The sequence below is a fragment of the Vicugna pacos genome, chromosome 9 (genome assembly GCF_048564905.1).
Source record: "Vicugna pacos chromosome 9, VicPac4, whole genome shotgun sequence".
Classification (NCBI taxonomy): domain Eukaryota; kingdom Metazoa; phylum Chordata; class Mammalia; order Artiodactyla; family Camelidae; genus Vicugna; species Vicugna pacos.
In genome coordinates, this window is record NC_132995.1 from 53,149,051 (window position 1) to 53,170,394 (window position 21,344).

The following is a 21,344-nucleotide window of genomic DNA, read 5'->3' on the forward strand; positions in this document are numbered from 1 at the left end:
AATTTATTCTGCAGTGGTCACTATACACATATTCAAATAATTAACAAGAGACTGTCTTGCCTGTCTTTGTATCCCCCAGAGCCACTACACAGAAGTCTCACTTAAAGTAGGTACAATACCAACAGTAAAATAAGGTTTTTAAAAATCCAAACCACTAATGCATACGGGGTTTCTTTTTGAAATAAAGGAAGGAAGGAAGCAAGCAAGCAAGCAAGCAAGAAAAAGGGAAACCAAAAAGTGTATGAACAGTAATCCTTTACCTTGGTCTTTAAACGTCTGTGTTATCACTATGCCATCTTCTGGAAACTTCGCAATGCTGCACCCTGACGCGTAGTACACTAGGGAACAGTTGTTCACAGTTAGAACCCAGCCATGCTGAACACTTTCATCAGCAGCTACTCATTTACCGAAGATGCATTCCTTAGACATTATGTATTTTCTAAAATTGTTTTTAATTTTAAGAGAGGAGCTGCTACATTGCCTGGTCACAAAAACTACAAGTAACCACCTCAAAACTCAAACTAAAAAATGCTATTAACCTAAGGTTTCTGGGTAAGGTTTCAGAAGTCAGAGCTGTCAGGACGTGTAGAGTTAGTGGCAAAAACACTCCAGATGTTTTAGAAACCACTCACCAAAAAGAACCTGGGGGCGAGGGAGGGGACAACTTAGATGAGATATGCAAAGTTATTCCATAAATAGAATTCTATGAATAATCAGGGACCTGGGGCTATTTCCTATTTGGGAATATAAACAGTATAAAGAACCTTACAGGTGGCACTAAAATCAGGAATGTTTGCACGAAGTATTTTCATTTTCAAAGTTTGGACAGAACCAGGGTTAATACCCAGCTTTACAGGTGCCCTTGTGAGGACCCTGAGCAGGTCTCTCCGTGGACCCTCCTTGCTTCATGCTCTGAACCTTGGACTTCAGAGACACACGCTTCTGCTTGCCCACCTCTTGGAAAGATGAGCCCTATTAAAAACCAACACAGAACCTTACTGTCGTGGTTGGCCAAGGTGAAATCCCCCTCATACAGGCCATCACTGAACCCCATGTTCCAGACTGACAGCAGCTCGTTCAGAGCCGGAATGTTGGCTCCTCCGGTGTCCGGCATCCACCACTGCCTGTAGAAGTGATGAGGGGTCAATGACGGATAAGAGCATCCTATACACGCCTACCCTTTTCACAACAAAATTGATTTCTCCTGCCAGTCTACTCGGTCCACAAGAGGTTTCAGCTAAAACTAACTGGGTGTGATTAATACTGCAACGTAAATGCTCCAGCCAGTGTACAGAGTAAATCAAAGCTCAGCTTATTTCATGAAATGCAGCACACTGAACATAAACGTGTGGCATACAGAGCCCAGACCTTGAGACGGTCAGCGAAGGAAGATGGGTAAGAAAGAAGCTTATGAAGTTCAAGTACAGACTCTAAAGAGAGAACTCGTACCATACGGATGACATGTTCATAACACACCGGGGATTCTTCATCGATAACTAATTAACAGCAAGGTTTTTTAAATGACAGTTCCTTTGGTGCATTTAAGTGTGTAGAGATTCAACAAAGGAGAGAGAGAAGAACGGAAAAGAATAGAAATTTAAAGCTCAAGTGTCTCAGATCAACAGGGACAATGAACTGTTTCCGTTACTACTAGAACCAACATGCAGTTTCCTTACTTAACAAGCCACTTTTAAGAACATCTCGACCAATGGAGAGAGAGCTTGCCTTAACCAGGCGTCTAAACCTGTCTCTAACAGCCAAAAAGACCACCAACGGGTCAAACGATCAGTTTAAGTATTCCCTGGATAGAATTCAACTCCAATAAAGTCAAATTTCTTATCCAAATATCAGTTCATATCAGTACCTCGTGTTTTCATCATAAAACTTGACTTTCCTCATCACGGATGTGTTGTACCAGTCACTGAAGACGATGAGGGAAAGGCCATTGTCCACATCCCTCCGCAGTTTGGCCACCTCCTCAGGGAAGTACTCCTCCTCACTGTCCACCATAAGCAGAGTTCCTGAGGGACAAAGCACCCAGATTTGAGAACCACCACCTCACCAAGAGGATGTCACTGTTTCAGAAACATGGTATTTTACTGATGTCAACATCTCGTTACTGGCTTCTAATATTTTGGTCTGTGCCCCTGATCCACTTCAGAAGGGGGTGGAAAAAAAAAGACCAGGGTCCCACAGCTCACAGACAGCAGCCAGCCGTGGCCTTCTGTTTCACTGCTGATGCCCAATATAAGGGTGTTTCACTCACCTGAAAAGAAGCAAAATCCCCTGCTAGAGTTTCTTTTAATTAAAAAAAAAATTAAGACAAAAATATACAAATGTCCTTGTCCCCAACCGTCCTGGTAGTTTCAGATTTTAGCTGAATGTCAGGAACATGGGCCACTCTCTTGGAAGCCTGGTCTGGGCCTCCACTGGGACCAGGAGATCCTAACCCCCATGACCCCCCCACGACCACCCCGCTGAGTGGGGCTCCCTGGCTGGCACCTTGCCATCACTTACCATACTGACTGGCATCAAAGCAGGTGAAGGGGGAGCCAAGGACTTCAACGAAGTAGCCCATGCTTCTCAAGTGCTGATACATGTCCCTGAAGTTGGTGTGGATGTGGTCGCCATTCCTGCAACACAGGAAGCCCGGCACTAAGACCATCAGCCTGCACTCGAGATAAAAGCCCCACAGCCACAGAGCTGACTTCTGAGACCTGGCTGGCTCTGAAGGGGCAGCAACGTCACCCCCAGAGGCCCCGCAGCCCAGCTCCCCAGCATGACGTCAGCTTTTCAGATCAGCTCTCCCTGGGCTGCATGTACAGCGGCTGCTAACAGAAAACCACCTGCCCGGCACAGGCATGAAGGAGATAAAACAATGAGAAGAAACGGCCAAAGCGATGTTGCGTAGAGTACACTGAGCCTCACTCTGGCAGAGGCACACGTGTGACAGGCCACTCTGGCAGTGGCACACATGTGACAGGCTAGCGCCGCCTGCCCTGGACACATTGGGAGGGGGGCACAGTGCCCTGTGTGCTGTACCCACTGGCAGCAGCACAGATGACTTCACATCACAGCCACCGCTCACCTGTCTACCCTGCCCCACAAACGTGCCATTTCACACAGTGGTGTGCTCTGTGTAGGCCACCTGCCCCACGGAAACTTCCCAGGGTCCCCTATCTGCCACTTGTGAGTCCACAGCCATTACAACAGCTTCTTCCCACCTTCTGTCCACCTGTCTGTGGTCTGAGCCCCTCCCATCTGCCTTCCAGAGACACCCTGTTTATAAAGAGCGAGTCTGATCTTGTAAGTGTCCTGTCCAAGTTCTTCCATGCTTCCTCCTCCCTCAACATTCAGTGTCAAGTCCAAACTCTTATATTTAATTCTAAGGCAGAAATGAGCTTGGCGTGTGGGCAAGAGGAAGTCAGCCCAGCAACCTCGGGTGAGGGGCCGTGTGAGACGGGGTCTGGAGGGGAGAGCAGGACTCACCCCAAGTCTGGCTCGGCAGCCACAGCAGTTTTAAGCAAACTGTGATAGAATTCATGGTTTTCAAAATTACCAGGACTGCTATACAGAGAACGGAACTTGGGGGAGTGAGGACAGCAGTGAGACTCATCAGGAAGCTCTGTCACCCCTGGGAAGGGACGAAGACCGCTGAAGGAGGGCGGAACAGACCGGCAGGGCTTGCCATCGTCTGGAAGAAGGCCCAATGGGATGTGCTGACTGAGCCAACAGCAGTCAGGGTAGGGAGGTGGCCAAGGAGGACTTCAAGGATGGCTTCACTGCACAACCGAGCAAGTCAGACAGAACAGCAGGGCACCCAACAGTGGGACAGGAGCCGACAGAGTCTGGGCTGCAGGAGGAGGAGCGTCCTGCTGAGGAACGAGGGGCGGGGCTGCAGTGCTCACCAGTCCAGAGGGTCGTTCTTCATCCGGAGGTTGTCCCTGGGGAAGTAGCCAGGCGGGTAGCGCAGGTTGTGGTACTGGTCCCAGAGAACCCTCTTGCTTCGAGGAGGAGAAGGGATTATCTTCACCTTAATTGGGAGCTTCACTGTGGAAGTCTGTTCTGTACCACTTTTGGACTGAAAATAGAAGAAATTTGAAATGTCTCTTTTGTCCAGAAGAAACTTCCAGGTTTTCAGGTTTGAAAACTCACTTTTTATTTATCAATTTAGCCCAAATTGCCTGAACACAAGAATTTATAATAACAACAAAGGTAGGAAAGAACATTCACGTATCATAATGCCATAAAAATTCAAGTTTTTGACTTCAAATTTAAGGTACCTGGCTCCTAAAAACGACTAGACTACAAAGGGTTAACCCAATTCTGTGCAATCATTTTGAGACTGAAATCTGGCACCTCATTCACTGAGTGAGTGACCTGTCACCACAGCCGCTCCCCAGGCCTGGATCCCCCGATCACTGCCCAGAGCCCACCACGCCCACCACCTGCGCCTCACATCCAAGTCCCCACGCATTCCGCCCACCCCTCCCCTTCCCTCGAGCCCCTCCGGGCACCCACTTACTTCCTCCTCTGCTGGGGAGGCCACGGTGACCATGACATGCCCCTGTGCGATGCCCTCCCAGGAAGCGGCTTTCTTGGTGACAGAGATGGAAATGGCCAGGTAGCCTGACCAAGGCCACAGCACTGAGGAGTAAGAGAAAGCAACTTCGATGTTGTCTCCATTCTGTGGTAAATAGGGCTGCCACTCCGGCTGCAGGAGAGAACAAGCCAAGGCCAAGGTGAGGAGCTCCGTTCCCCAATTACCTGCATCATAATGTTGAGAAATACCTCACTGAACAGGGCAAAATGAGGTGGACACATGGACACTAAGCCACCTATAACCAAATCCACCTGCACATGGTCTGGACCACCATCCACAAGAAGAGTCTAGAAACACCATTTCTGACAGCCTCCAATTCTAAAGAGGATTTTTTCCCCAAGCTTAAAAAGGGGGCTGGGGCGGCAGAACACACGGCTTTGGAAATTTTATCTGATAGAGATCTTATATAAAAGAAAATTCTCAGATTTAAGAGTTAGATCTCAATTAGCTACATGCTTAAAGAATCACATTGCTTGAACAGAATAAAATAATAAAACAACATGGACGCAAACTATCACCAATTGGATTCTGACACCCAAGACTGGGCAGGCAGAGTGCGGCGGAGGACCCAAGGGAGAGCTGACCAGACTGTGAAGAGGGCCGCCCACCTGGCGTGTCTCTCAGGCTTCAGGATCGGGGAGAGCGGAGCCTCAGGGGAGCCTGCCCCACCAGGAAGAAACACACATCAGCTCTTACAACGAACCAGTATTTCAAACTAACCTGAACTACTCATTTCCCTCACCAGCTAGAGAGCAATCATCTGCTCCCCAACAGTCAGCATACTAAAAAAACTGTGAAAAAGAAGAAAAACAGCATCACAAACAAAGAGAAAGGAAAAAGATTTTTAATAAATGCTTCTGAAACCACTGGCTAAAACCTGAGCTAAAAGCTAACTTTCATCCATCTCTTTTACTACACATCAAATTAACTCAACACAGACAAACATTAAATATTTAACAAGCATAAAAGGGAAGAGAGGAGAAAATAAAATTGAGATTTTAAAAAATATTTCTGGAGGGCTAACTTTTCTAATTTTTGAAACAAAAGAAGAAATCACAAAAGATGAAAACTTAACTACATGAAAATGTGAAACTTTTACAGAATTTCCTCCACTCCCAAGTTTTTAAACCACCTCTAATATTAAAGAGACAAGAAAACAATAATCTGGAAGATCTTTCTGTATGAAACACACAATGGTTAATTTCTCTACGATGTAAAGATCCTGTGTCAGACTGACAGGGACAATCTAAATGCTCATAAGAAATGGGCCAAAGGAAGTGAAAAGCTAATTCACCCAAGAGGAATCAGTTAACAAATGTGCAGACATCCACCTTACAAACAACTGAAAAAGTATACATTAAATTGAACGTTAGATTTAACTATAGATTTAACATTAAAAGATGGACCACGTAGAAATAAACCAAATGTCCATCAACTGACAAAGTGGGGTCCATCCGGACAGTGAACCGTATTCAATCATAAGAAGGAGCAAGCACAGGTACATGTCCAACACGGATGAGCCCTACAGATGCTAGGCTCAGTCACAAATGACCACGTGACATAGAAGTCCATGTGTGTGAAACACCCAGAACAGGTAACTCCATGGAATTGCCAGGGGCTGAGGCAGAGGGATAGGAAGAGACTGGTAATAGGGATTTCTTTTTTGAGTGATGCAAATGCTTTGGAATCACACGGTAATCATGGTTGCATCACTACTTGTGAATACACTGACGACCACTCAATTGCACAATTTAAAAGGGTGCAGTTTATGGTATGTGAATTTTACCTCAATTTTTTAAAACCTCATGAATTAGGGGAAAAAAAGACATACTATCCAGTGCAGAGACACTATCCCTGTTTACCACTGGTGGCAGTCTGGGCTGACGTAACTCTCCTTTTGGAAAGAATCTGGTATTCTGTACCAAGAGCCATAATAATGTCCACACCTCTTACTCAGGATTCTAATCCAGGGAGTTTATGATAAGAAAATAATTCAGAAGAAAAGAAAACCATATATGCAAAGATATTCAGTAAGATATTTACAGCTACAGAAAACCACCTAATTGTTCAAAAAAGGATAGTAAGTAAATTAGGATTGAACAATTCTATATAGCATTAAACAAGCATTAAAAAGAACATTGGTGCTGTATATATAGTTACGTTTTTAAATGTTTATAACATGAGAACTGAAAAAAAAAAACTAAACTTCTGCCTACCATACAAAGGTAACAAAAAATACATATTTCAGATAAGGGCTGAGAAATAATAATATTTTTAAAACAGTGGCTCCGTTAGTGTGTGGGGCTAAATTCATTTTTCTGTTTTTCCCCCTACCTTTTATTGTTGTGATAATGTTTACCTAATGAATGTAAAAAAGTTATAAAGACAAAATTCAAATAAAGACCATACCTTCTAAACTTGAAGGCCCATTTGTGCTCATTACACAGTGAAATAATTACGAGTGGGCCTCTCATTACAGATGGGAAACTGTAAAGATGAAGACTCAAATGTCATTAGTTGACTCAGGAGCCTAACTCAAGATGTCAAAGTAAAAGAGTAGCAAACTGATTTCAGTCATTTATCCCTGACTTACCTGTAATGGACTCGGGAAAACAAACCACTGCTTCCAATCCCCGGCACCCGGGCAAGAAGAGGACCTGTCCCTTTTAACCGCAGGAGGAAGTCTGGGCCACATCTAAGTTCACCGCTGGCCAGAGGGCAGTCTCACCTTGTCCACGATCCTTCCCGTGACCCCCATGCCATTGAGGATGGTGACATTGACGATGGTGGGCATTCCTCCGTAGTAGATGGGCTGGGAGCAGTAGGGCCACATGTAGGGGCACTCAGTCAGATCAATGTAGCCAGGGCTCAAACTGGAACAAAGAATTCAGTGCTGGAGTAGATGGTGCTGGAAGTGGTGACAGAGCCACACGACGGCAGGGAAGCCTCAACGTGGTGGACCTGAGCCTTAGAGGACCTGCTCCAGGGCTGCTCGGCACTTGGCTTCAGAAAGCTGCCTGTACCCAGGAGGCTTTCGGGCCAGCCAGCATAGCCTGGGGACATGTGGGTGTCATCTCTTCCCTCCTGCCAGCCTGGAACCCTGTGGTTGTGGCTGGTGGACAGCGAGGACAGCCCTGGACTCAGGGTTTCAAATCACAGGGGCAGGGCAGATGGACTTTTTAATAACTGAAGCTGGGACAAATGGGTGGCCACTCGGCAAAAGCTAAAATTAGATCCATACCTCACACCATATTCAAGAATAACTTCTGAATGGATCAGAGAGCCTCAAATAAATAAAAGAAACAAGTGCTACAAGAAAATATGGGTGAGTCTCTCTTCCACCCCAGTGCAGAGAAGGTGTTCTGTGCCTCAGAATCCAGGGATGGCAACAACAAAAGACTAACAAACTTGGTTATAAAAAAAGAAACCACCTGGCCCAAAACACTTCCACAAAGTCAAAAGCAACTGACAAACTGGGAGAAACAGCTGCAGTAAAGGGTTACTCACCCTAATGTACAAAAAACTCTTAAAAAAAAAAAGCCAAGGGATAAAACCTCTGAGAAAATTGGGGAAAAGAAATGAAGAGACCTTTCACAAAAAATATATAAAAATAGCCTTAATCACATACAAAATGTCCAAACTGACTCTTAACCCAAGAAATACAAATTAAAACAACACTGAGATATCACTTTCCATGTGTCAGATTAGCAGAAAGTAAAAAGCAAAACAGGACAGTGTGTCGCGGAGGCTCTGGTAAATAGGCAGGCACCCACATCACTGTGGAAGCAAACAGCAGGGAAACAGACATCTGGCAAAACTCTGCTCTCAGCTTTGACCTGGCTCCCCCACTTCTAGGACCGTTCCCCGAAGACACACTGCCAACAAAAATGAAATACAGGCATAAGCAGCTCACAATTACAAAATACTGGCAACAATTTAAATGTCCATATATAGATACGTGCTTGAAAAAACAATGATCTCCATGCTCTGAAGCTGTAAAAAAAAAAGGAGAAAGAAGAGCTCTATGAACTGATTCAAAGTGACTTTCAGGATGCTGTTTAGAGGAAAAAAGTACAAAAGAGTATCTACAGTAATGCTATCCTGCAGGTAAGGAAGGGGCTGTAAGAGAACAGGTAGAAATACAAAAAGGACAAATCAAAAACTAACGAGACTGTCACCCACGGGGGTGGAGGGGACAGAGCCAGGAAGGGTGAAGTAGCAACGCCCCTCCAGCTATCCTCTGCGTGCAGTTCTGACTTCGGAGCCATGGCAGTGTTTCACAACCCAACACATAACTAGATGAAGTCAACCAGGATGGGGGAGGGATCCAGAAAGAAACAAGAATACGAACAAATGAACTCAACTGTATTGAAAATAAATAGCAAAACCAGACAGATGGGGTTGGTAGGGAGGAAGAAAAGAAATTAAGTAACTTTGGAAAACAGTAGGACTATACGCTATAAAGCTAAAGATAAAAGAACTACACACAAACATCACCCTCTCTGACATCCCCAGGTGTCAGTTTCTAAATCCTGCTCTCCAATGAGAAGACCACAGCTGCTTGGACAAAGAACCGATACCAACACTGGGCATGTAAATACCGCCAAAAAGTGAGAAAGTGCTCCCCAACTGACAGACACACTGGAAAGACACGGGAGCCAACCACAGGGAGCCCCAGAGAGCCAAATCTGGGGCAAAGTGAGCAATGAAATAAACAATGGCATTATTAGATCACAATCTACAGAGTAAAGTAAATATCTATGTGTCCATACTGATGTCATTGAATAAATAAATAAATGAGAGAAGGTCAGCTCTCTTCCCCACAGCAGAATTTCAATTCATAAATGCAGAAGCAACGAGAGAAAGTCACTGTGGGACAATCTCTAGAGTGATAACCGGTACAGGCAGGAACCATCAATAGATGCTAAATGCAGTGAGTGAAAGTATGTAAAGAAACAAGATCACCTTCAAGTGCATCCTCTAAGACACTCAGCAGTCACAGAGGAACAAAGGGTGACAGCAGCAGAGACACCTGGCAGAGCTACCTATAGTACCAGACTGCCTGCTCGGAGCCTGGCTGATGGACATCTCCGCACCCCCTACCACATCCGACCAAGCACAGAGGGCACCAGGGCAGGCCCAGCCCCAAGAGACACAGGCTCCTCTTAACAGTCAACTTTGATTCAGGGATTCCCCATGAGCAGAAACGGATTTTAGACCCATGCTGCATTGTCAGGGTCCTCTCCCCACCTCCCTCCTCTTTTCACAGGTGTCAGATAAGCAGGGGAGTCCTGCCTCCTTCCCTTTATCCTTCACAGGTACCCCTCCTCCCAACACATCTCTCTAACCCCATGTCTGCTCCTGGAAGATCCTGACCGACATCACCCGAATCCAATAATGCAGAAGAACACCACCAGCGATAAAAGAAAGGACTGGAGGGGACCAAGAAGATGCGACTGCTAAATATAATGTGGGATGCTGGCCTGGATCCTGGACCAGGCAAAGGGCAGAGGTGGGGAAAATCTGGCTGAACTCCAGACACGGTCTGCAGGTTAGTCGATGATAATGGATCAATGCTGATTTCCAGACTCTGAGGCATGTGCTATGGTTATGAAAGATGTTACATCAGGGAAAGCTGCTGAAGGATTAATGAGTCCTCATGTACTCATTTTTAAAACTGTTGTGAATCTAAAATCATTTCAAAATAAAAAGTGAAAAAGAATTCTTGCCAAAAATACATAACTTCACACTAATCATGAGCATCAATAAACGCACATCAAGAGACCATGAATGACGTAAGCAGCCAGCACCCTCAGAGGACTCAGAGTCACAAATGACGACAAGACGTCAGAGGTGGGAGGAGATCAGGGAGACATGGCAACTACACGCCACAACGGGCCTGGATCCCAGAGCAGACGGAGAACATGAGGGGGAAGCCGGCCGCTGTGCATCTGTATGCAGATTCGTGGCCGCACAGCACCAGCGTGCACCTATCAGCTCCAGCTGTGGAGACAGGGCCAGTTAACAAGCCAGCCTTAGGGGAAGCAGAGTAGGGGGTGAATGACAACTTCTACACTTGGAAGTTTCTGTAAACCTAAGATTATTTCAAAAGAAAGTTTTAAAAAGTAAAAAGACATTGACCAATTTTCATTACATTTTTGTCTTAAAAAAAGAAAGTGAAAAGAAATACGAAGTAATTATTTCAACCATTTATGTGACAAATAACAGAAGACCAGGAGGTGGAAAGCAGTCCTGCCAGTGGCACCCTGTGGCAGCAGCAGCATGAAGTTCTCCCTGAGACCCCCGAGTGCTGTGACATCAGGCACTGGTTGTTTTGAGGCCAACATTTTGTGCCAAGGGAAAACCTGCCTTGGAGCCCAGCAGAGAAGAGAAAGGCCTGTTCAAAAGGCAAGCATACCAACCTGGCCTGTGGTTTGTAGCTGCTGAGGACCTGATAGGCTCGGAGGAGATCCAGCTTGCCGTGGCCTTGCTCAAACATATTGACACCAGGAAGCCTCCGGGCTGACGCAATCAGGGCCTGCTTCATACTGGCTGGATTCACCAGTTCACGTTTCTGGACTGTGCTGGGGGGAATAATCATGTACTTGCTCACTTTCTCTCAGTAAAAGAAGAAAATCAGACTATCCTAACCTGTAGGTAAACAAACATGACACCCCTAAAATCTTGTTTTGTATCTAACAGGAGCTACCCCAGGAAAGCCCATTAAGATGAGAATGGAAGTGCTCATTCCTGCACCTGCCTCGGGACCAATCACTTGGCAGCCTTCCAGCGGCCTGGTCTGCTGATGAAACCTCCCCCTGTTGAGCAACACTCACCTCACCAGCAAGGTGACAGCACCGGCCACCACTGGAGAAGCCACGCTGGTCCCTGAGAGGGCCCGGCACCCGCCTTTCACGCCAGAGCCCCTGACGCCAGCGCCATAGGTGACAATATCAGGCTTCACACGGCCATAGCCCCCCGGCAGCTCCTATAAATGACAGCAGTGTGGTTCCTACCACAGCACACGACCATGGGCAATTACGAGTGAATAAAACCGGAAGAGAAATGTGGGTATCCAAATATAGTGTAACCTTAGTATGGTACTGGTTTTAGTCTGAAATTCACTGCAGTTCAGAAGAGGAGCTTAAATAATAATACAAAAAAATAATCTTTAGTGTGTTTTATGATAACCAGGATAGTAATGTTATAAAGCATTTGAAAAATGAATTATTTTTAATTTTGCTAACATGCAAGACTAAAAAGTGCAAACTGGTTTCTAGGTAACTCAAACATTTTAAATGTTAGAAAAATCAAAAATTAAAATTAAAAATTAGAAAAAATGAAACACCTTTCTTTACAGGGAAAAAAGTACATGACTATGACTGGATATTTCAGTCTGTTACAGAGGGGAAAGAATGATTTGGAACAGTAAGTATAACTGTACAAGTAACTTGGGATAAGATTTTAATTGAGTACTCTCTTAAGCTTCCCGAAAATTGAGGCAAAATGAGTTACAACAGAATCTTATATTCTGTAAGAAAGAAGCACACCAATTAAAAGTGAAAAAGATCCTTCTTGGCAATCAGACATAAACAGACTCTGAACCCACATATGTGGGACACTGATTTAAAGACGGCTCAACTGCAGATTACTCAGGAACATTGCTCAAAATGCCATTAAAACACAGGCTCTGATAAAAGCCGAGAACATGACAGGTGGGTCAGAGCCCCTGCCGGGAGTTTGAGGGGGTGCAGAGCAGGTAACAGCGCCCAGGCGCGGCCTGAGGGAGCATCACAGTGAACCAGGCTCTGCTCAGAGGGTAAAGGAAGATAAGTCCGTTGCATAATTAAACCTCAAGCAGCCGAACTAATTAACATGTTGGCATTATTTCGTTTCATCTAGCTAAATGCAGTTATTTCCATGTTAGCAGAGTCGATAGTAAACTGTTCTCACTGGCTTTTCCTGCTTCTTAAGGTTAAAAACTCATCCTACCCAGCACAGAGGACTGCTCCTCCCCTTTCGACTAGTTAGGACCAGTGGGTACGAATCCAACTGACCTAAATAATGAGTTACTTAGAAGTAAATTTAAAAGTGGAGCCGTGAAAACAGTCAGAATCAGCACTGGCTGGAGGTCAGATGCCGAAGGGGCCGGAGCTCTTGCCCCAAGGCTGGGTGACCCCGCAGGCTACTCCTCCTCCCCTCCCCGTGCCCTGACAGCTGTACCCTGGCTCTCACACCAGTGACCCCAGGAGGCACGTTCAACTAAAGAAGCACCACCTACCCAGGTTGTCATGCCCCGAGAGGAGAAGCGGGCGATGTTGTCCTCAAAGTCAATGCCGCCCACTCCGATGACATCCATCTGGTCAGCAGGGTTGTTCAGAGTGCTGCATTGAGACACAAAAACACAAGGGCAGAGGAACAATTTTAAATGAATAATTCAAATAAGGGCAAATACTCCCAGAAAAGTCTACGATGGCAGCAGGCTCTTCTGTGACCTCACCCATGCGGCTGTGGTGAACTGATCCACTCATGGCCACCTCTGTGGCTCAATTCTCCCCTTGCACCTGGGACACCCTCTCTTTCTTTCCCTCCCTGTCAGCTGATCATGCTCTGGCCCAAGACTCACTTCCTCCCTCACTACTGCTAGGCAGGAAGGACCCCCTTTCTCTGAACTTCACAAGACTCATCACCACCACAGCTCATCACCTACGTACACATTCTCACAACAATTCCCACTGCTGCAAGTGTGTTCCTCCTGCCTCCCCAACTAGACCCCAATCTCTCTGGGGAGGAACCGCAGCCACACACTGGCACCTGCCATGGTCAGAAAGTTAAAGTCTCAACTGGTCTCGTGCAGGTGCTCCCCTTCCACACAGGAACCATGGGGGTGACTAGTATTACTCAGTGACCCAGAGCTCCTCAGAAGGAAGGCCTGGATGCAAAGGAAAAACCATGCAACTCTCCCCAATACCTCAAGGGCACTAGATCTGCAAAGAAATGATGGGGATATGAATAATGACAAAAAAGTTTAAACTACAAAGTCAACATACAAATCAAGGTGAAGTTGAACTAGATGAAAGTATAGAACAACCAGTTATGAAACTTCCTGGGCTTTATCTACCACAGCTCCAATACCCAAAAACCAGCCCCTTTAACCACCACTGATCCCAAGTGGCTTAAGTGATTTTAGTAGCAAGTTTCTACTGTTCTAAACCACACTGAGTCGACCCTGGCACTGACTCCTTAGCTCACTGGCTACCAACATGCTACCAGAGGGTTGTCCAGGGTACCAACAGTGACTTTTTCATTGGCTGACATTAAAAGTATATAAATTTCTATGAAATCAAATAGCTGAGATGAGGACACAGTCACTGACAGAATTTCCCACTGAAGCTGATACAAAAACATGCCACCTTCCCACCCTCTCTCTACTTGCCAGTCCCTCTACTCAGTGTGCTTTAAGCCTTTAAAACATAAGGGAAAACATGAAAAAAATCTTTGCTGGTGCTGCAAAGAGGGAACCACAGCCGCAGACTCCCTGGCACTGTGAAGTCTAAGTGTCCAGGGTGCAAGACCCAGAGAGCTTCCAGCAAGGGGTGTCAACGGTGACACGAGCATTGCCCCCAGAGTGTCAGCACTGTCTATGATCAACAACCGGGCTCTGTGAGTGCGTTACGGTCACCTGACCAGCCCTATCCGACGCCCAGGCAGGAAGCCACGCCGCACACACTCGGCCGTGGTGACTGAGACACTCTCGCCCCACAAAGCAGCTGGCAGCTGCCCGATCTCCACAGGCTTTGTGAACATACACGAGCCTGACCTGGGGGCTTCCCCTCCTGGGACTCTCTCTAATGCAACCACATGAGCGACTCTTTGATTAGAAGCCACCAAGTGTGACTGCTCACAGAAGTCACAGGATTTCAGCCAGAATGGCATGTGAAAGAGCTGGTGTGACGGGAACGAAAGGCAAGCCAGGAGGGCCAGCAGCAGTGTAGGGGTGGTGGTGATGATGGAGATGGAGAAGCCTGGTTTCCAGGGGGAGAGTCCAACCTGAGGAAGACGCAGGCGGGGAGGTGAGGGGAGGCCGAGTCCGGAGCATCAGGCTACTGCTGTCATGCCCTCACTTGGTTTTGTAAATAGTGTTCTGGGAACACAGCCACACCTGTCCATTCGCACACGTCCCTGCTGCTGTCACACTACAGAGGTGACTGGTTGCAACAAACACCACATGACCCGCTAAGACTAAATTATTTACTACCTGATCCTTTACAGAAAAAGTATGCTGACTCCAGGCTACAATACTGAGGACCTTGAAAACCATGGAGAAAAATTTAAATTTGATCAGGCAATCATGGTCCACAGCAGATCCTTAATTAAGAAAACCACTCTGCTATGTTTTAACAGCAGAAACACACAAAAAAGAAAGGAAAAAGTACAGCCACCACTTACAGAAGCTGGGTATTCACGGCTTTCCCTCTGCGGTCTAATTTTATCCTCACAGGAGGCCCTGGGTGGTTCTGGCGGCCCCCACAGATGGCCAGGCCCCAGAGAAGCAAAGGTCCCACAGCCTGACTTGTCTGGCTCCAGTCCTGTGCCTCCCCACCCCCAACAGTCCCTCGTCACCGGTGCAGGAAGAGCTGGGGTGGGAAAGACTGAAGGCAGGAGGATGGGCTACGAAACTGACAGGTGACGCAGGGATGCTAAGCTGACTAGGGCTGGCCTTGAGCAGAGACGTCAGAAATGAGGGAGAGGCAAACAGGAGAAGTTTTAGAAAGAACAAGAACATGTGATGAGATTACTTAATAACTGAATTTTATGTGTGGCAGAATCGTAGTTAGGGCACATTTATACCAATTTCCCCCATGAGTCACAACACACAAGACTAAGGACCCTGCAAGATCCCTAAGTTTGGACCCCTATGAAGAGACAGGTCACTGACCAAACAATTATTAGGCTGGAACCATGGCTACCAATATGCATAGGTTCTGACCTATAAACACACTGATTTCATAGAGTTCACCCTAACCCTACACCCTGGACCCTGCTACATAAGCTCCCTCTGTCCCTCAGACTGCCTGCTCCCCTAGGATGTTACTGTAAGACAGAGCGTGTGCCCCTGTGGGGTGTGCCGTGGATGCGCGCCTAGGAGGGAGCACACGCATCTCTCCTCCTATGGACCAGGGTACGCTGAGGGCGGGCTCTGTATTTTCTCTTCTTGAAGCCTTTACGGTTCCCTCAAACCCTCTGCTGTAGCACTGAACCACAATTTCAGATGCCCAGTAAAGAATGGTGACAGACATCCCACTGCAAAAGTGTTTCAGCACAAGAGATCATTTATACATCATCTACAGAATAATAACTGGAGCTGCGGGTAGACAGAAAACTGGGATCTCTAATTAGACAGAGGCTTGCCTATGATTCAGTAACTAATGTCCTGTAACTCCTGCTGCTTTAATTCACCATAACAGCCCAGCAGGAAGGAACAGTTCTGTGCCACTGTCCTCTAGTGCTTCTCATCAACCCCAAACACAGTCCATGTCTGTCATGCCCTGCACTCCCTCCTCATCGTAGTTTTGTTGTGTCTGCGTCGTATTCTTCCTAAAAAGGCACCTTGTTTACTTCTTCACCCCTATGCCTTGTTTACTTCTTCACCCCTATGCCTTGTGCTCTGTGGGTCTCAATAAATACCATGGAATTCCATTTATTTCTAACACATTTACCTTCCTGATTGATTTTGGGGGTAGAAAGAGTAAAAAAAACTTCAGGCCTCCAAATTGCTATTCACAGCAAAGTGAAAAAAAAATTAAACAGAAACAAGACTGGCTTCAAGTTAACAACTGCTGGAGTGAGTGATGGGTACATGAGATTCATTACAAAGTCTTTTGTGTGTGAGCTGGAATTTTCCACAGAACAAAGTTTTAGATAGATACACACAGGTACAGATAGACACACAGACAGACAACAGTTTTTCAGTTTCTTCAAGGAAAAAAATACCTCTAAGGCCAATCCTATTAGGGCTACTTACCCATAAAGAGGCCCATCGTTGCCGATAGCAGAAACCATGATGACGTTGTTAGCCGTTAACTCCCACACCTATAAGATTAGCAAGCATTTATTTATGGAAGTCTGCCACTTCTAAACAGTCAACATACCGTTGTCCAAAAATAACCTAAAAAGAGAACTAAAACCTGAAAATGCAACACCAGGCCACTACAGACGTGCTACATTTGATAGCCAGTCTGTCCAGAGGTGATAGATTCAGACAGGGGTTCGCACGGAGCAGGCTCAAGCTTTTCAGGCATGGCCAGAAAAGACAGGTCACGTGTTCAGACAAGAAGGAACCACTCAGGCACTGTGTGCTGCTTCCCACGCCAGTCACTACAGCTCACATCCTCACAAAGCAGTCACCACGTGCGTAACAAGCCACAAGCACATCAGACACGAAGCCAAGTGGAGGCACGAGAAAGAGCAGGAGCCGTCACAGAACGCAAGGTCTTCCTGTCAAGGGCGAGACCGACCTTGTCAACGAAGGGGTGGTCCATGAAGTCAGGGCCGCCAATGCTCAGGTTCAGAACGTCGATCTTCTTGAGGATGGCATAGTTGAAGGCATCCAGGAACCAGGACGTGTAGGAGACCTGGTTCATTGAAAACAGTCCATTAGGTATTGTAACGAATGTCTCCAAATGCTAGAGTCTTAGCAGCATGAGTCACTCAAACTTCAGAAATAAATTCCAAGAACAAACAATGCTCTGAGATGTAAACTTCTACACCCACTACTTCTAGGTCCTTGGAGCTGGACTCCAGGGAGGGGTGATGTGCTGAGAGTCCCATCCCTCCAGGTCTACAGTCCAGCTCCTTCCTTCCGAGGGAAGACCCCAAACTTCCCACTGCCCCTCTTGTAAAACGACTTGTCCTAAGACACACCTATTAAGTGTTTCTAAACCATTTAATGTATTTGTCTAATATTCTTTATTCCTAAGTACACTGAAGGATAAATGGCAGCAATGAAAGTTATTTTATAGAATTATTTCACTAATAGTTATTACTTCTCTCATAGTTTCCTTACAAAAGTTAATCTACTTTGTGTATTGCCATTTAGGTATTTTTATAAAATACAAAATTAAATTTACAGGGGAAAAAGTCAGTATAACGATTAAGAATTATCTTTAAAGGCTTTTAAAAGTCAATGTATTTATATTTGTCTGAATATACAAAAGAAATTCCAGGAGGAGAGGGGATAAGGAAATAAGAAACAATCACAGGGGAGGGGAAGTGAGGGAAGAGCCGGCGGGATAGGGGCAGGGATGGGAGAATTCTCCCCACGCTGCCTCTTGCTAATTTTGAACTGTGTTACTCCCCACACAAAAATTAAATTTTAAAAATTAATAAATACTAGGATCCTCCCCCTTTTCAATAGTGTTTCCAATACAGAGGGAGGGAACAAGCTTGTAAGCCCATGTTAACCAACATGATGCCAGGTGCTGGGCTCAAGGTGGTCAGCCCAGCAGGGGCGGCAAACACACACACGTGTGATCACTCCCTCCAGGAAACAGCGCTCAAGCTGTGCCCAGTCGCGGTGCATAGGAGTCTCGGGCCAGCCCACCGGAGAACAAGACGTGGAACCCAAGGGATCCCCATGCGCAGTGCCTTGAAGCAGGGTCCTCAGGTTCCAGGGAGGCCAGTGAAGGGGGCGGGGAGCCACACAGGAGAGACAGAGGGGAGATGGCAAGGCACATGAGGGACGCCAACAGCACGCAGCATCACTGATGTCTGCTGCTTTTAAACCAGTATATGTTCTTTAGTTTTTATTTTTTACATTTTAACATCAATTCATCAAGTTTCACAAGTGCTCAAAACACCTACCTGGTTGTTGGTAAAGACCCTGAAGATGTGAAGCTCTGCATCGGGAGCGAACCCCTGGCACTCCCTCATGCTGGCTATCACACCCGCCACGAACGTGCCATGGCCCAGTCCTGCTGCCCAAAAGGAAAACAGACATGAAATACAGCTGCCAGTGTGTGCCAAGATGCAGCATTTCACTCCATCCATTCAAGCGGACTCCTCCCCCGAGTCCGAGACCCAGAACCCTCTCACCTCTCCACTGCCCTCGCTCAGAGCCCCACTCTGCCAGCCCCACATCCCGCTCTGTTCCCCACAGGGAGGTGCCCCTCCACCAGGACTGTCTCCTCAAACTCACCTCCCAACCTCCTCAGAGATGTGCAGAAAAGCTTCTGCGGAAGGCACAAAACATTGGGTCTGTCTGAATAACTGTTGTGCAGGGACTGTTTAATCATTAACACACAGAAAAATACCCTCTGAGCTGATCAAACAGGATGGAGTGATGCAAAGCCCACAAGTGAACAAAAAACACCCGCCTCGGGTTCTCCCAGCATCAGCCACCCACCGTCGTCCAGCGTTCGCTCATTGGTCCAGTTGGTTCTCTCCTTCACGTTTTTGAAGTGGGGATGCTTCTCACTTAGCCCAGTGTCAAAAACAGCAACCCTTACGTTAGCACCTAATTCCAAAAAGCAAGCAAGCAAAATCAGGTTTGGAGAAATCATCTTTTTGGGTTTCTGTCTATAAAATACAACCCTCCTTAGAACCCACAGAGAATGACACATGATCTAGGGCCAACGCTCATCCAGAGTGCACACGTGACGTCAGATGCCCAGGGTCCCGGCTGGGCCGAGACTAAGGAGAGGGCGCGGCTGGAGACTGCCGTCACTTGCTGCTAAGACCTGAGGACAAACAGAATATCTCTCTGGACCCCCCTCAACTGTCACCCATGCTTAGGAGCAGAACCGCCTTCTCCCCAGTCTTCCACCCATGACTGATTTTCCCCTTCTGGTAATTTTCTCCAGGTCTCCAACCCTTCATCTCCTTAGAGAGATTCCTGGGTGAGGAACACGCACACAGCACTCACCCACGGGGGCAGGGTGGGGCACATTCCTACCTCTGACCAGGTCAAAGTCTTACTCAGTCCCGCTCACTAATGACAACGAACTCTGCAGAGGGGCTGTCCACCACAAGCAGGGAAACCCCACTTTAAGGAAAACCACTATATTACACACTTTTCTATAGTATCAAGTCTACTTTAGATACTAGCTAAAAACCATCTACACCAACATGAAATACAACTGATGCTGTCAGATCAAGCAATTCTAGAAAACATGCAGAAAAAACTACAAGATACTCATATTACTGAGAGGCTAACAGAAGTAATGAAGGGAATGCCTCTCCAGTAGAAGAGTTCTGTATGTGTCAATACTGTGTTAAATAATCAACTACACTGAAATAGTCACCAAAATGTATTGTTTACTTTTTAAAGATGTGCACACAATATTGGAAACTAGTTGGTTTGGGGGGAACAAAAAATGCTTTTCTGAGCATTAGAGAATTTCTGTTCTGTGAAGTTTTTGCCCTAAAAACATAAACCAAAAGAAGACAACCATTTAATAAAGTGGCAGTCCACCAGGTGTTAAGTTTAAGTAGCAGAAAGGTCTTTGGTTCTCTAAGGTAAGGGTCTCTAAGCCAAGGAGGAACGGAAAGACTAGGCAAACCGTGATGTACGGGGTGCTGAAGACACAGGCTGACATTTCAAAGTCAGGGTCCAAACCTTCACAGGAATTTTTTGCCACCATGAATCAGTAAGAAAAAAATCTGATTTGTTGCATATGAGCTGTATTTCCCAGGATATAGTTACTAATACTGTTTCCTATTCTGATGCAAAAGGTAACAATAGTGACAGTCACCTAGCCGTTCTGCACACAGGGCTTCACACGGGAGGGATCCTGTTCCCTGGGAAATCACAGAGCTTCACTGGACTGCCAGTCAGCTCTGCTGTGGGCAGCGCAGTGTTTGTGCACACGTGTCGACAGGAAAGAAACACTCCACAATCTACCCCTTCTAACCTCAGAAACGGTACAGGAAAATCAAACACAGAAAGTGAGAAGGATTAAACAATTAGAAAAGCCACAGAAACAGATGCCCAGCATAACAGGAGCAGCGGACTGTGTCCAGCTCAACAGACAGGAGGACAGACGTGTGTGGCCACCTGGCCCCAGCCCCTCCGCTGCTTCTAGGTTGACAGTACACACCTGTGTATCCCATCTGCCAAAGCACGTCCGCCTGCAGGGTCTGCGCGACCTGGCGCGGGATGGCTCGCAGCAGCCGCCGACTGGAGTGCCTGCCAGTGGCATGCCAGAAGCCAGAGCCCAGGGAGAGACTGGCTCTGCGCAGGGGACGGGACGACTGCCACTTCTGGCTCCAGCGGGTCTCATTACAGGGCACAGCGGGGTCAGCTAGAGCCAGGGAAGAGAACGATCAGAAGAGAAAAAACACAAAGGACAGGACACCTGTCAGGAAATAGCCATTCAAACAGTGAGCGCAGTGGCTCCCTCTGAAATACCCTCCGAAGGAAAGCGATATTCTCTCCCGTTTGCGAGAAGGAATTTCTCAACACAGCTATATTTACCATCACATTATTCCCAAATAGTTCTCTACCTGGAATTTTTTAACCAATGTAAGGCAGGCAGTCTGATAAAATAATCATTTTTAAAGAAATAAAGTCAATGATATTAAAATTGAAGAAATGCCTGATTTTTCATCAGCAATTTGTTCTCACTGAACCAGAAGTGGGGGAGGTATTGCTGAAGAAAATATCCAGTAACCAATGGTGAAGTTTTACAGCTTTCAGCGTGGATTTCTGGATAGGAAAAAGCTGTGATCCCTTGACACCTAG

The 21,344-nt window shown here is 46.4% G+C and overlaps 1 protein-coding gene and 1 long non-coding RNA gene across 5 annotated transcripts in view; one reads left to right on the forward strand and one right to left on the reverse strand.

The window, feature by feature from the left end:
• MBTPS1 (membrane bound transcription factor peptidase, site 1) overlaps window positions 1-21,344 on the reverse strand; it is a 47,184-nt gene that overhangs the window by 10,639 nt on the left and 15,201 nt on the right. For 3 of the 4 annotated variants that reach the window (XM_015241961.3, XM_031680883.2, XM_015241959.3), the window contains 15 exons: window positions 20,701-20,904; window positions 19,008-19,118; window positions 18,467-18,579; window positions 17,122-17,238; window positions 16,629-16,696; window positions 12,885-12,987; window positions 11,440-11,591; window positions 11,026-11,187; window positions 7,332-7,476; window positions 4,526-4,714; window positions 3,909-4,081; window positions 2,518-2,633; window positions 1,865-2,021; window positions 1,000-1,124; window positions 261-338 (listed from right to left, as the gene is read on the reverse strand). In XM_015241961.3, coding sequence (XP_015097447.1) covers window positions 261-338; window positions 1,000-1,124; window positions 1,865-2,021; window positions 2,518-2,633; window positions 3,909-4,081; window positions 4,526-4,714; window positions 7,332-7,476; window positions 11,026-11,187; window positions 11,440-11,591; window positions 12,885-12,987; window positions 16,629-16,696; window positions 17,122-17,238; window positions 18,467-18,579; window positions 19,008-19,118; window positions 20,701-20,904 — 2,013 coding nt within the window. The remainder of the gene's footprint in view (window positions 1-260; window positions 339-999; window positions 1,125-1,864; window positions 2,022-2,517; window positions 2,634-3,908; window positions 4,082-4,525; window positions 4,715-7,331; window positions 7,477-11,025; window positions 11,188-11,439; window positions 11,592-12,884; window positions 12,988-16,628; window positions 16,697-17,121; window positions 17,239-18,466; window positions 18,580-19,007; window positions 19,119-20,700; window positions 20,905-21,344) is intronic. The other variant, XM_072967831.1, reaches the window with a different exon arrangement.
• On the forward strand, window positions 9,416-11,706 carry LOC140698202 (uncharacterized). The gene is made up of 2 exons (XR_012075834.1): window positions 9,416-10,154; window positions 10,777-11,706. It is a non-coding gene; the product is annotated as an uncharacterized lncRNA (long non-coding RNA).